Consider the following 12,580-nt stretch of genomic DNA (forward strand, 5'->3'; position numbering starts at 1 on the left):
TTTTATTTTTTACCCTTTAAATTGAAAATCTTTTTTTCTAATTTAATTTTCTTTCATTTATTTTTTCGTTTATGTTAATAAAAATCGTAAAATAAAAAATTAAATTACTTTATTTTCAAAATAAAAAAATTCATTAACAAATTTCTGATATATATATATATATATATATATATATATATATATATATATATATATATATATATATATATATATCATCAAGTGTAATTCACAGCAATAAAAATGAACATTTTGTTTTTTCTTTAAACAAATGCACAACTGAGAATTAAAAATAATACTGCAATGGGAAAAATAATATAAACTCCCATTCGAGGAACACATGTTGAAACTAATAGTGAAATATCATCCATTTCATGATCGATTCCATCTTTTGTTGGTACTTCAACAATAACACGTTCTGATGTTAATATTGGAAGTGGAAATGTACATTCTGTTTTATTAATACATGCCAATGTTACGTTTTCATATTGTAATGTTGGTTTGTAAATATCAAAAACAGCATGAATATCATTTGATACTTTATCATTGTCACTGTAAAATATATAATAATAATAACCAGGTTCAATAACATCGTGTCTTGATTGCATATGTTTTCCATTAATTAAATATGAAACATCCATACAATGTTCAGATTCATTAAATTCTTGGGCAAGAAGAACTTGTCCACCGTAACATGTGAATAATCCATTTTCAAAACTTGAAATCGATGAATCTTCATCGTTATTAATATTACTATCGTTAAATTTTTTTGCTGCATTACCACCGTGTCTTATACCTTGATCTAATAATTTTGGTGGATCAACTGGTTCTTGATGTCGTTTATGTCTTTGTGGATTTAATTTTTTTTCATCATTTTCCTCTTTAGCAGTGTCAGGTATTTCTTCGAGAAATTTGGCTTTTAATAAATTAATTCGTTTTTTATTGTTCATTTCTGAAATTTGTAAATTATCTTGTGATGAAGTTTCGTGAAATTTATTATTATTTTGTCTCTTATTGTAATTACGTAATTTTTTTGAAATTCTCTTTGTATTCTTGATTTGATTGGATTTTGTAATTTCTTTTGCTTTCTCCTTTATGGGAATAATATTTAATTGTTTCTTTTCGGTTATAATTTCAGTTTCGTTTAATTGCCTTTGGGAAAATTTTCTTTGATGAATTTCTAGTTGATTTTTCGATTCTTTTGAATGTATTTCTTGTGCATTTGATTCAAAAGTTATTTTCACTTGTTGATCGGCTTCTGGTAAATAAATACCAGTTGCTCGAGCTTTATTTTTATTGTGATCTAATAATCCACATGTTTTTAAATTTCTTTCACCTTTAACGACAAGTATCGATGCACCCTCAAATCTAAAAACAAGATTAATCAATGATTTATTTTAATTGTATTTATTTATATTTTTTTTAAATTATAATACAAGATAATAATTACTGTATTAATTATATAAAATTTATCGTAATAATATTTTGGTGTTTACCTCGAGCAAACTGATAAGGCAACAGTTGCTCCTTTTAAAAGATAAAATCCCCAATATTCCAGTGTATCATCAGGAAGTGTCATACTTTTTTTTAAACGTATGTGCTTTCTATAAGACGTTGTTTCCGGTCTTCGGGAAACTTGAAATGAATTAAATGTTTCATTCATCTTTAATTTGTGAGCCTGAAAAAAAATTAATGAAGTTCTTTTTTTTGCTTATCTTGGTTGAGTTTTTATTTTAAATTCTGCATTTTTAATTCAAATTCATTTTTTAAAATCTTACCGAACAAAATATCGACGAAACTCCATCCTTGATTTCTAAAATATCTGATTCTGTTACAGCATACGTAACATCAGCATAAACAACATGTCGTAAATATAATGGAAGAATTAGTAGCAAAGTTGGTAAAACGGTTGTTAAAATACAAAAAATTATCACTCTTCTAATGCCATGCATTTTATCTGCAAAAAAAATATCGAAATTATTAATATTATTTTAAAAATTAAAAAAAGAATAAATCAATTTAAATTAAATAAGAAATTGAACTACAATTTTAAAGAAATTGCCTCTTTCTTAATACAATTCTTTTTATCAATTTATTTTTTGCTCTGACCTAAATATTTTTCTAAATTTGTCAGCAGAAATTTCCCATTGTTGAAAATTTATTTGAAAATTCATATTATATTGTAGTTTAATGGGAAATTTTTATAATTATTTTTTAAACACTTTATTTGAATAAACTTTTTCCACATTTTTGAATTTAATATATTTAAAAATTAAATTCACACTATTGACTATTGATATAAATAAAAGTACAAAAATATTTAGATTCGATTTTTTTTTCTGTACAGAATAGACTAGGTTAAAAGAGAGATAAAATAGATACTGAATTTCTTGAAATCTCATTGGATAAAATTAAATACAATACTATTTATTGTTGTAAAATTGTTCTATCTTTGAAATTGTCAAGAAAACAAGTCGTATATAAAAGCCATTTAAAAAAAAAAAAAACTATAAAGAAATGCTATTCGAGGAATTTAAGATTTATGTGGATTAACAATAAATTCCAGAATTTATTGTCTAGATAGAAAAATATAACAATAAAAAGAAAAAAAAAACAAATAGGTTCAAAGTTCTTGCTTGAAACGCATGCGTTCTTCGTAAAGATTGCAGCGCTTAGTTTTAAATTTAATAGGAGAAATTTAATTTAAATTTTGTAAAAAAAATTCCTTTTTCAATATTTTATTTTCTTTCTTTAAAATTTGGAAAATTTAGAAAAAAAACTGTAAATATATTGTTTAGTGCATTTTGAATTAGATTAAGGAGAATATTTCTTATCAATGACGTCAGGAGATAAAGTATAAAACATAATTCGAAGCTTCCTTAAAATGATTTTCTCTTTTATTATTTAAAATATAATTTTATAATTTATTTTTTTTGTAGGGTACTTTTTAATTAAATAATTTTTGAATAACGGAATTGACAATATTTTCTTTTTCTTTATTAACTTTTTTTCAGTGAGGGGAAATAAATTTTTTGTATTTATATATAAAATTGTGGAAAGTTTCTTCTAACCTGGATAATTCTATTTTTAGGACACTGTGATTGTTTGTTATGTACATAGATTATTTTCTGATTCATAATCACGTATGTCGTAATTAAATATTATGTTTTAATTTGAAGATTACAAAAAAAAGAAAATTGTCAATTTTTAGTTATTCTTTTTTATTTAGTTTAAAAAAATTATTTTGTTCAAATTAATTTAGTAGTTTATTTTCTTTTTTTCCTTTTTCATCTTTTTTTTTTTTAGAAATTCTTTTCTTTCTTTATTATTATATTTTTATTTATTTCTCTGATAACTATAAATTTTAATGAAAAAATTAAACTTACTATGTAGAGTATTCATTGAATGGTATTTGTAAGTGTGATAATATCCCACATTGCTAACAATTTCCTTCTTCGCTGCATACATTGTGACTATTTTTATTATTATTTATTTCTTCTGAGCACCACACATTAAAAACAATTTTTTTTCTTTGAACTTGAAATGAGCAGCATATTAATTCAAAGTTAAATGATTAATTATGAATGTTTTCAAAGTTGTATAAAAATTCAAATAATCCAGGTGTATTTCATTATAATCACATCGAAGCGTTAGTTTTTATTCTCTTTTTTTTACTCAGATTAGGCAAAATTTAGTTGTTTTTTTTCTCTCTCCTTGTAATTGATTCACAAACAGAACTTTAGTTCTTATCACTATCGTATAAAATTATTTTTTTTATTCATTATCACATTGTAGTATTAAATTTTTTTTTTTGACATTAATAATTAATAGAATCGTTTCGAATGATAAGATTAAAATAATTTATTTTCATTAACGAAATTAAAATAAAATTTCCGGTTTTAATTTTGTATTGTAACCAAAAATTTGTATATGTCATTCAATGTGGAAACTTTGACGTTCTGTTTGAGGCTGTTGAAAATTGTTTCATGAATGTCGATATGACAATGGAAGAGTAAATAATTCTTTCTCAATCGTGCTATTAACCTTATCAGTAACTCCATTCTATACTCGTTTAGAAAAACTTATCTGTCATAATAAATGACTGTATTAAAATTAAGCTATTTTCATTGAAATTATTATTTGTATAGAAATTTTATTGAAAAAAATATATCATTTCTGTGTAGATTTTTCTTTTCAATATTGATAAAAAAGTTTCTTCATTTTTGTGTATTTATTAATTAGAATTTTGTAATTGATTTTTTTAAATTAACTTTCTCCGAGAACGATCTTTCCGATTGATTTATAATAACCACTATCGTCTACATTAAATTGCGACAAATGAATTATAGACAACTGAATTTTTCCAAAATTAGTTTCCTTATGGGCCTGAAAATAAAGTTACTTTAAAAAAAAATTTTTTTTTTATCTAAAATTATTAATATCTAATAATAAATATTTTTATTATTAATTAATTAATTTCTCGATTATTAACTGATATTTACAATTTTACCTCAATTATATTAGATGCATCAAAAGTTTCACGTTTTAATTTGCCACTTTTCTTTCTTTTTCTTTCTTTTAAACTTGCAAAGAGAGTATTCATTACTGTCATATGCAGTTTTACATTTTCTGATTTCTTTTTCATTAAACCTAAAAACATATTTTTCTTATTATTTATTACAAATTTATATAATTTTTAGTTAGTTACAATTTTTAATGAATTTTATTAAAATTATTTAAAAAAAATTCTTTTACCCTTTTCTGCAAAATAATCCACGATATTATCTGATAATTCCTGAAGAAATCCCTGTTCATCGACAATTCCTGCATATAATATATGCACTTTAGTTGGATCATTATTCATACAAGTGACACCTTTTGCTTCAATAGTAATTGGTCCATTTTTGTCAATAAAAGGTCTGAAAATAAATGGTAATAATAAATGGTAATAAATGGTAAAATAAATAAATAAATAAAAACTTACTGAATAATTTCATTTCTACATGAATTGAGAATTTCCATAGCCTCACTTTTTTCTTTTTCATCAAACAACCATAACACATCGAGAGTGAGATGTAATCTTTGTTCTTTTTGAAATAAATTTTCTTTCATTCCTCTCGATTCTTTGCCACTATTTGATAAAACTTCATTTTTAAAATTATTAAAATTACTAATTATATGCTCATGATTCATTGGTATAGAAATAAAATGTGTACATCTCACTTTGTGCCTTGATTCTTTTGTTATAAAATCAATTTGATGCCTTGCTGATATTATTTCTTTGCTTTTTGAACCAATGACAACTAAAAAAAAAAATGTAATGTTAATTTTAACTTTAATAAGAAAATAAAATTTTAATTTTTAATTATATAAATTTCTGTTATCTTTGCCAGTTATAGACATAAAGAAATTTGTGCAATAAAAGATACTTTTATCTTTATGTTCTTTGCGCACGGATTTTTTATTAGAAGTATCTAATATTTAATTGACGATTTACGCTATATTGTACCTATATCACTATCTTGTTTTCTTTCCGGTATCAATATTGATGTATTCGTTTCAGTTTCTATCCTCTCTTTCGTTGACCCTTTCGGACCCGTGACTAATGACAACAATCCCCTGTAAAGAATTATTATTTCAAATTTTTAATTATGCTTCTTGATTAATTAATTTTTTATATTAGAATCATTAAAAAAATTTCTGCTAAATAATGTAGATTTATCCCGAAATTAAAAAAAAAAAGAATAAATTTAATATTTATTACCTTGGAACATAGAATGAATGTTTATATTTTCCTTCAATATGTGAACAAAATTGAATTTCCGTGACACTAAAATCTTCTTCGTTAATTGATTCCTCATTGGAATTTTCAGAATCTTGAGAATTATTGAATTCAAAAAATTTATAGTATTGTTCATCAATGCGAATTAATTTTCTTTTAGGCTCATAATCCATTTTTTTAGTTGATAAAAAAGTTGATTTCGTTAATTTGGGCAAAAAATTTATTATTCTTCTCCAAATATTTCCCATAATGTATATTTAATTCAAATTTGATTTAGGTTTCAATAAATGTGTAAAATTATAAATTGCACACATTTTATAAGATATACACATATTGTTAATAAGTTTTTTAAAATATATTATTCATTAAATTTTTTAATGAGAAATTATAAATAACTGATGATAAATCCTATAGAAAATTCTATGATACTAAGAAATTTTGCTTATTTTTTTTTTTTATTTTTAATTATTTTTTAATGGATTTTATATTTAAATTCTTTAAAAAAAAATGTATTTTATATTTTAAAAAAGAATTTTTTTTAAATTTAGTCTTTTACTCTCTTCACAATATTTTTACATAACCTCCAAGTATAAACTTTAAAGAAGCGCGTGCGCTATTCTTTTTATTTGAAAGAATCACAAGAATTTAAAGAAAAATAAAGAAAAAATATTTTTTCGCGATGTAAAGAAAAATTATGTTTACGAGATAAAAATTATTATTTATAATAATATTTATTAATATATTATCTTCTCTTATTAAAACTATAATATTTGTATTAATTAAAATATGATATACAAATATTTTTAACAAAAGGATAAAATGAATTCTTTAAGAAAATACTTAAACGTCAATTTTGGCTGTATCCTTATAATAACCAAATTCATTTCTTGTATTTCTTTGAGATAAATGAATAGTCGATAGTTTTACTCCTCCGAAATAAGTATCTTTATGAATCTGGAAATAATTTTGTTTTTAATTAATTATTTAAAATAAAAAAAGTACTTCTGGAATTTTTTTTTTTTTAAATGAAATTTTATAAGAAACTTACTTTCATTATGTTTGTGGCATCAAATGTACCCCAATCACCTTTTACTGATTCTTTATCATCTTTTAATGCAAATTTGGTATTCATTATTGTCATGTGTAATTTTACACAATTGTATTTTGGATTAATTAAACCTAAATAATAAACAAATTAATATTTGCTTCAAGTATTCTAAGTATAAATATAATTTTAAAAATTCATTTACCATCCTTAACAAAATACTTGACAATATTATCGGCTAATGTTTGAAAAACATTCTCCGAATCAACTACTTTTGCGTAAAGAATCTTTACTTCTGAACTATCATCGTTCATAATTTCAATTCCCTTTATCACTAAATTTATAGGTCCATTGTCTTTAAGGAAAGGACTAAAAAAAATTGATTAAATAAATAATTAATTTTTTTTAAGTTTAGAAAAAAAGTAAAATAACTTACTCTATAATATCTTTTTTGCAATCGATCAATTTTTTTGCTGCTGCTTGTCGTTCATTTTCATCCATTAATTTTAATACATCAAGAGTGAGATGAAGTCTTTCTTCATTTTGAAAAATTTTCTCATTTACTCTTCTTGCTCCTTTTCCAGTTTTATGGATCACATCATTTTTAAATTCTCTAAATGCATCAATTATATTCTTATCGGTCAATGGAATAGACAAAAAATGAGTAAATTGTACTTTTTTTCTCGATGATTCTACAAGTAAATCTATTCGATTTCTCGCTGAAATTATCGATCTACGACTTGTACCCAATATTACTAAAAGAAAATATTTTTATTATAATTATATTAGGTAATTAAAAAATAAAATCTAGACTCCTTACCAATATCTCCTTCTTGTCCCATTTTTGGTACATGAATATTTGTTTTTGTCTCGACTTCCAATCTTTTTTTAGTAGCACCTTTTGAACCAATTATATATGCAAAAAATGTCCTTGTATAATTATATTAATTAATAATTATTATTTTGTAATATATTATATAAAAATGATTTAATATAAAGTCGTTTAATAAAATACCTGGGTACATGAAATGTATGCATAAATCGCCCTCCAGAATGAGCGACAATTTCAATATTACTTTCATCGCATTCTTCTTCTGAATCATAAATAGGCTCGGATTGATCTTCCTCGTAATTTCCGCTCACATTTCGATATTGAGTCCAAGCAGAATTATCAGGAAATCTGTAATTTCTTTTATCAACTGTAACTAATTTTGGTCTTAATGAATCCATTGTTATTATCCAAATCGAAATATATGTATATTTCGAGTATATTTTAAATATAATTGAAAAACAGTAGTTTAATAACAATTATTTAATATTGTCACTTTGATAAATTATTTTTGTTTAAAAACAAAAAAATAGATTAAAAGTACTTTTTTGTAGGTTTTAAATAAAAAAAGTAAATAACCGGTTAAAAAAAACAACATAGAAAGGAAACTGTTGTTGAAATTGTCGTCGATGAACATGTGAAGTCGCCTTAAAGTTTTTGACACTTGACAGATGACACATATTAAAAGAATTAAATTCCATACTCAACTGATATTAAATTATACACAATAAATAAATAATCAAATAAAAAAAGTGAAGGATAAAAGAAGAATACAATTTTTCACCGGATCATTTTCATAAGAAACATAACCTAGTTAGTAGACCATCAATTGCCGAGTGACGTCGTCCTTTCTGTTACAAATATTTAGTTTCTGATTTTATTTTTTAATTAATAAAAAATAATTCAATTGGAAATTTAATTAACACTTCAATTGTAAATAAGAAATTAAAGAAAAGCACTGTCATTTGTTATATTTTTCTTATAGTAAAAATTAAAAGATGTATAACATATTGGAATGATGAAATTTTTAGTATTTTTATAAATACAAAAAAAAGTAATGTGAATTTAAGTGAACATATATTGTTTTAAATTATATATTATTCTATATGGCGACAAGAATTTGGTTGCGTCTCAATGATGCAACAAATAAATGGTAATTAAATTGAAGGTTATAATTTTTTTTTTTTATATATATATTTACATTATTCTTGATAATATTTTTCAATGTTTATTGCTTGCAGTTTTTTTAACAATGTACAGTATCGTAGGCCGAATATTCAACTATGCAGATCATTTAAACCTGTTAGAAATTTCAAATTTAGAGAAGTGGAAAAAGAGGCGCCGGTAGAATTTAATAATAATGGACCGGTATCTTACCGATTTTGGAAAACTTTTGGTTTCACTATGATGGTTCAGTAATTTTTTTTTATTACCATTGTAATTGATATTTATTAATTTATTATTATTAATTATTATGAATTTTATTTCAGTTTAGCGGAACTTGCATAGTAGGAGCAACAATTTGGGAATATGAGAACATTCGTCGAAAGACCTATAATATAATTAATTTTATGAAACATCGTCAAGTTCCTGTTAGTTTTTGATAAATTAAAAAAAAAAGAATATTTTCTACAATAAAGTTGTATTGAACGGGACATTTTTTTTTTATTTTAGAAACGAGGTTTTAGAGCACAGGCCGAACAATGGTGGAGAAGTTTGAGTCCTGGTGAAAAAATTTTCATACCTATTTGCTTTTTAAATGTTCTCGTTTATCTCGCATGGAAAGTTCCATCATTTCGTAAAACCATGGGACTTTATTTTACTGCCAGTCCTGTTTCCAGTAAGAATTAAATATTATTTTTCTTTTTAATTTACATAAATATTTATGATAAATTAATATTAAATAAAATTTATTTTTACAGGTAAAGTGGGCCTTCCATTATTATTGTCAACATTTTCCCATGATTATTTTCTTCATTTAGCTGTAAATATGTATGTTCTTCATAATCTCTGTGAATTTTCTGTTCAATCACTTGGTACAGAGCAATTTATGGCAATGTATTTAATTAGTGGAGTTTTTGGAAGTTTTTTGAGTCATTTATATAAAGCAACATTGTGGCGAACAACTGCATCATTGGGATCTGTGAGTAATGATTTTTCCCTTCAAAAAAATGGAGATTTTTCTTTTTTAAAAATACAATATTTTCTTTTTTAGTCTGCTGCCGTTATGGGTGTACTTGCATACACTTGTAGTCAATTTCCTTCATTACAATTCAGTTTAATTTTCCTTCCTATGTTTAAATTTACATCAAGTCAGGTAAATTTTAATTTACAATTTCTATTTTATATATAAAAAATAAAAAAAATAAATTTTTTTACAGGCAATTCAAGGAGTAATTGCTCTAGATTTAATTGGCGCTATTATGAGATGGAGGTTTATTGATCACGCAGCGCATCTTGGAGGAGCATTCATTGGAATGTAATTATTTTTTTTAATTAAATTTCTTGTTCTTAAATCTTAGGAATAATTGAATAATAAAAACATTAATTTTCTTTTTAGATTATGGGCAAAGTGGATTAATGAAAATATTTGGTTACAACGTAAACCTCTTTTAACAATGTGGCATAAATTCCGAGAACCACCACGATCTAATTAAAGAGATAAAAAAAAAATTAAAACTTTCGTTACTATGGAAAAATTCTAATAGAATTTTTTTTTGTTCGCTAATTTCAAAAACAAAACATTACACAAAATCATTTATACATATAGAGAAAATAAAAATAATATATGTTTGATTAAATTGAGATAAATTATTCTTCACCTTCTAATTTTAAAATAAACATACGGATAGTCAAGAGTATTATTTATTATTATTATTTATCGAAATATAAACGAAAATAAAAAATATTTTTCACAATTATTATAAAAAAGATATTTTTAATTTTTAAGATATTTCGCATGATGTTTAATGTGATCTTCAATAAAAGTTGAAATAAAAAAGTAACTATGATCGTAACCTTCATGCATTCTAAGTGTTAAAGGCATACTTATACTTTGAGCTGCAGGTACAATACTTTCGGGTAATAATTCTTTACTTAGAAAATTATCTTCTTTACCCTATAAACGGAAACAATTTTTTGGTTTTTATTTTTTTTTTTTGAAAATAGACATATTCAAATTAAACAAATTTATAAATGTAAATAATATAAGTAAAATAATCAACCATAAAAAAATGTTTTATAAATATAAATAATTATTTATAGAAAAAAATAATATAATACCTGATCAATTAAAATATCTAATGGTGGTCCATTGTAAATTTTCATAAGTTCAGTGGCATCCCAATTTTTCCATTGTCCTTGATTTTCCCCCAAATAACCGGAAAATGCTTTTTGTCCCCATGGACAATTTACTGGATTGCAAATTGGCGCAAATGCCGAGACTGTTTTATATTGTCCGGGATTTTTTAAACAACAAATTAAAGCACCATGACCGCCCATACTAATAATTTAATATCACTTGTTAATATTTAAAAAAAAAAAATTTCAATGAAATTTCAAAATAATTTATTTTACCTGTGTCCCATTATGGATTGTTTGTCAGGTATGGCGGGAAATTTTTCATTAATCAAAGCCGGCAGCTCTTTGGTAACGTAACTATACATTTTGTAATTATTTTTCCACGGTTCTTCAGTAGCATCGACATAAAATCCAGCACCAGTACCAAAATCCCAAGATGTTTCTTCACCAGGAAGATTAAGACCACGAGGGCTTGTATCTGGTGCAACAATCATTACACCATGTTCAGCAGCATATTTTTGTGCTCCGGCTTTTTGAATAAAATTTGCCTCTGTACACGTTAATCCAGAAAGCCAATAAATTACAGGCACTGGACCATTTTCCGCTTGTGGTGGTAAATAAACACCAAAATTCATTTTACATTTTAATTCCGTACTGCAAAAAATATTAATTAGAAAAAAAAATTCATTGAATTTAATTTCATATGATAAATAAATTAATTAATTTATAACCTTAAAAAAATAGTAGAAAATTATATATATATTTAACAAAATACCTTTCGTGGGTATAAACTTTTTGCCATCCTCCGAAAATTTTGTTATTTGAAACTAAAGCAAATTCAGTCATCTGTAAATTATCGAAAAACATTGTTAAATAATAAAACAAAAAACAAAAGGTTTTCAAAAAAGAATATGCGAAATGCAGAAGAGTAACGGATAAAAAGATAATTTCTAAACAAGGTCAAATCGTATCTCAAAATTGAGGTTAGAGTTCTAGATAAAGCGCAAAGTCCACATTATAAATTTAAAATACATTTGTTTTATCACTTTTATCGAGTGTATTAATTTGTTTACCTTTACTTATATCTTAATCACAACGAAATTTTATTTTAATAAACACTTTAATTTAAAAAAATTTTAATATTACACCGGTGGGGAGATTATTTCAAATTTTTGGAGTAAACTGTATATAAATACATATATACCATCTGATATATATATATATATATATATATATATATATATATATATATATATATATATGTATGTAAACCTATAAATACTTCTAAAAACCCAATTTGGATCAAAAGATAACAAATATATTATTTAAATTCGCGATACAAACAAAAATTAAACATAATTTGAGGTTATTTATTTTTGTTGATTGAATTTTGAAGTATTATTTAGTGGTTTTAATTAAATTCTTCGGTTTATAATATCAAAAAATATTTTATAAATTATTTTAATTAGATTTAACTTAAACTAATTAAGATATTTACCATTGATTTGTTTATTTATTTATTAAATCACAAAATTGAAATTGTTTGTTGTTGTTTTGAAAAAACCTAAAGTCACATTTCTAAAACAGTCGCTCAATGGAAATGCAAAATTTTAGTGGCGCCATCTAC

The 12,580-nt window shown here is 23.7% G+C and overlaps 5 protein-coding genes across 8 annotated transcripts; 1 reads left to right on the forward strand and 4 right to left on the reverse strand.

The window, feature by feature from the left end:
• Window positions 1-92: 92 nt before the first annotated feature.
• LOC127277073 (uncharacterized) lies at window positions 93-3,894 on the reverse strand. 2 transcript variants are annotated; one of them, XM_051297893.1, is made up of 4 exons: window positions 3,384-3,894; window positions 1,776-1,954; window positions 1,494-1,675; window positions 93-1,365 (listed from the first exon to the last, which is right to left on the reverse strand). In XM_051297893.1, exons 1-4 carry the CDS (start codon window positions 3,463-3,465, stop codon window positions 261-263), a joined length of 1,548 nt encoding a protein of 515 aa, XP_051153850.1. In that variant the 5' UTR covers window positions 3,466-3,894; the 3' UTR covers window positions 93-260. The 2 variants fall into 2 exon arrangements, with proteins under 2 accessions (XP_051153850.1, XP_051153851.1); XM_051297894.1 differs by lacking the exon at window positions 3,384-3,894 and adding an exon at window positions 2,107-2,359.
• Window positions 3,895-4,030: 136 nt separating this feature from the next.
• LOC127277078 (activating signal cointegrator 1 complex subunit 1-like) lies at window positions 4,031-6,370 on the reverse strand. The gene is made up of 6 exons (XM_051297899.1): window positions 5,762-6,370; window positions 5,507-5,616; window positions 4,982-5,300; window positions 4,753-4,916; window positions 4,508-4,647; window positions 4,031-4,383 (listed from the first exon to the last, which is right to left on the reverse strand). The coding sequence occupies exons 1-6, from the start codon at window positions 6,025-6,027 to the stop codon at window positions 4,264-4,266; spliced, it is 1,119 nt and encodes a 372-aa protein (XP_051153856.1). The 5' UTR covers window positions 6,028-6,370; the 3' UTR covers window positions 4,031-4,263.
• A 121-nt stretch (window positions 6,371-6,491) lies between these two features.
• LOC127277079 (activating signal cointegrator 1 complex subunit 1) lies at window positions 6,492-8,202 on the reverse strand. Of its 2 annotated transcripts, none has more exons than XM_051297900.1 (6): window positions 7,840-8,202; window positions 7,645-7,754; window positions 7,261-7,579; window positions 7,030-7,193; window positions 6,828-6,958; window positions 6,492-6,733 (listed from the first exon to the last, which is right to left on the reverse strand). In XM_051297900.1, exons 1-6 carry the CDS (start codon window positions 8,052-8,054, stop codon window positions 6,620-6,622), a joined length of 1,053 nt encoding a protein of 350 aa, XP_051153857.1. In that variant the 5' UTR covers window positions 8,055-8,202; the 3' UTR covers window positions 6,492-6,619. The 2 variants fall into 2 exon arrangements, with proteins under 2 accessions (XP_051153857.1, XP_051153858.1); XM_051297901.1 differs by having other exon boundaries at window positions 7,645-7,722; window positions 7,840-8,059.
• A 138-nt stretch (window positions 8,203-8,340) lies between these two features.
• On the forward strand, window positions 8,341-10,454 carry LOC127277080 (presenilins-associated rhomboid-like protein, mitochondrial). The gene is made up of 8 exons (XM_051297902.1): window positions 8,341-8,806; window positions 8,895-9,063; window positions 9,144-9,245; window positions 9,328-9,493; window positions 9,576-9,796; window positions 9,869-9,970; window positions 10,035-10,132; window positions 10,214-10,454. Exons 1-8 carry the CDS (start codon window positions 8,760-8,762, stop codon window positions 10,308-10,310), a joined length of 1,002 nt encoding a protein of 333 aa, XP_051153859.1. The 5' UTR covers window positions 8,341-8,759; the 3' UTR covers window positions 10,311-10,454.
• A 48-nt stretch (window positions 10,455-10,502) lies between these two features.
• Window positions 10,503-12,567, reverse strand: LOC127277081 (S-formylglutathione hydrolase). Of its 2 annotated transcripts, none has more exons than XM_051297903.1 (5): window positions 12,452-12,567; window positions 11,729-11,799; window positions 11,230-11,607; window positions 10,936-11,155; window positions 10,503-10,771 (listed from the first exon to the last, which is right to left on the reverse strand). In XM_051297903.1, the coding sequence occupies exons 1-5, from the start codon at window positions 12,452-12,454 to the stop codon at window positions 10,592-10,594; spliced, it is 852 nt and encodes a 283-aa protein (XP_051153860.1). In that variant the 5' UTR covers window positions 12,455-12,567; the 3' UTR covers window positions 10,503-10,591. The 2 variants fall into 2 exon arrangements, with proteins under 2 accessions (XP_051153860.1, XP_051153861.1); XM_051297904.1 differs by lacking the exon at window positions 12,452-12,567 and adding an exon at window positions 12,027-12,141.
• Between the last annotated feature and the right edge of the window lie 13 nt (window positions 12,568-12,580).

Source organism: Leptopilina boulardi, unplaced genomic scaffold (genome assembly GCF_019393585.1).
Source record: "Leptopilina boulardi isolate dan_hultmark-lab unplaced genomic scaffold, ZJU_Lbou_2.1 LbouV2_165, whole genome shotgun sequence".
Taxonomy (NCBI): Eukaryota; Metazoa; Arthropoda; class Insecta; order Hymenoptera; family Figitidae; genus Leptopilina; species Leptopilina boulardi.

Bases quoted from the DNA above. Each gene is read 5' to 3' on its own strand.
- LOC127277079 (XM_051297900.1), bottom strand. From the start codon at position 8,054: ATGGATTCATTAAGACCAAAATTAGTTACAGTTGATAAAAGAAATTAC. The intron at 7,755-7,839 runs GTATTTTATTAA...TAATTATACAAG, and splicing joins CATACATTTCATGTACCCAG to GACATTTTTTGCATATATAA. The intron at 7,194-7,260 runs GTAAGTTATTTT...AATTTTTTTTAG, and splicing joins TGCAAAAAAGATATTATAGA to TCCTTTCCTTAAAGACAATG.
- LOC127277081 (XM_051297903.1), bottom strand. The intron at 11,608-11,728 runs GTATTTTGTTAA...TATTTTTTGCAG, and splicing joins AAAGTTTATACCCACGAAAG to TACGGAATTAAAATGTAAAA. The intron at 10,772-10,935 runs GTATTATATTAT...TTCCGTTTATAG, and splicing joins TAGATATTTTAATTGATCAG to GGTAAAGAAGATAATTTTCT.
- LOC127277073 (XM_051297893.1), bottom strand. From the start codon at position 3,465: ATGTATGCAGCGAAGAAGGAAATTGTTAGCAATGTGGGATATTATCAC. The intron at 1,676-1,775 runs GTAAGATTTTAA...ATTTTTTTTCAG, and splicing joins TTTCGTCGATATTTTGTTCG to GCTCACAAATTAAAGATGAA. The intron at 1,366-1,493 runs GTAAACACCAAA...TCTTGTTTTTAG, and splicing joins GCCTTATCAGTTTGCTCGAG to ATTTGAGGGTGCATCGATAC.
- LOC127277078 (XM_051297899.1), bottom strand. From the start codon at position 6,027: ATGGGAAATATTTGGAGAAGAATAATAAATTTTTTGCCCAAATTAACG. The intron at 4,917-4,981 runs GTAAGTTTTTAT...ATTTATTTTCAG, and splicing joins TGTAGAAATGAAATTATTCA to ACCTTTTATTGACAAAAATG. The intron at 4,648-4,752 runs GTAAAAGAATTT...ATATGTTTTTAG, and splicing joins GGATTATTTTGCAGAAAAGG to GTTTAATGAAAAAGAAATCA.
- LOC127277080 (XM_051297902.1), top strand. From the start codon at position 8,760: ATGGCGACAAGAATTTGGTTGCGTCTCAATGATGCAACAAATAAATG. The intron at 9,797-9,868 runs GTGAGTAATGAT...TTTCTTTTTTAG, and splicing joins CAACTGCATCATTGGGATCT to TCTGCTGCCGTTATGGGTGT. The intron at 9,971-10,034 runs GTAAATTTTAAT...ATTTTTTTACAG, and splicing joins TTAAATTTACATCAAGTCAG to GCAATTCAAGGAGTAATTGC.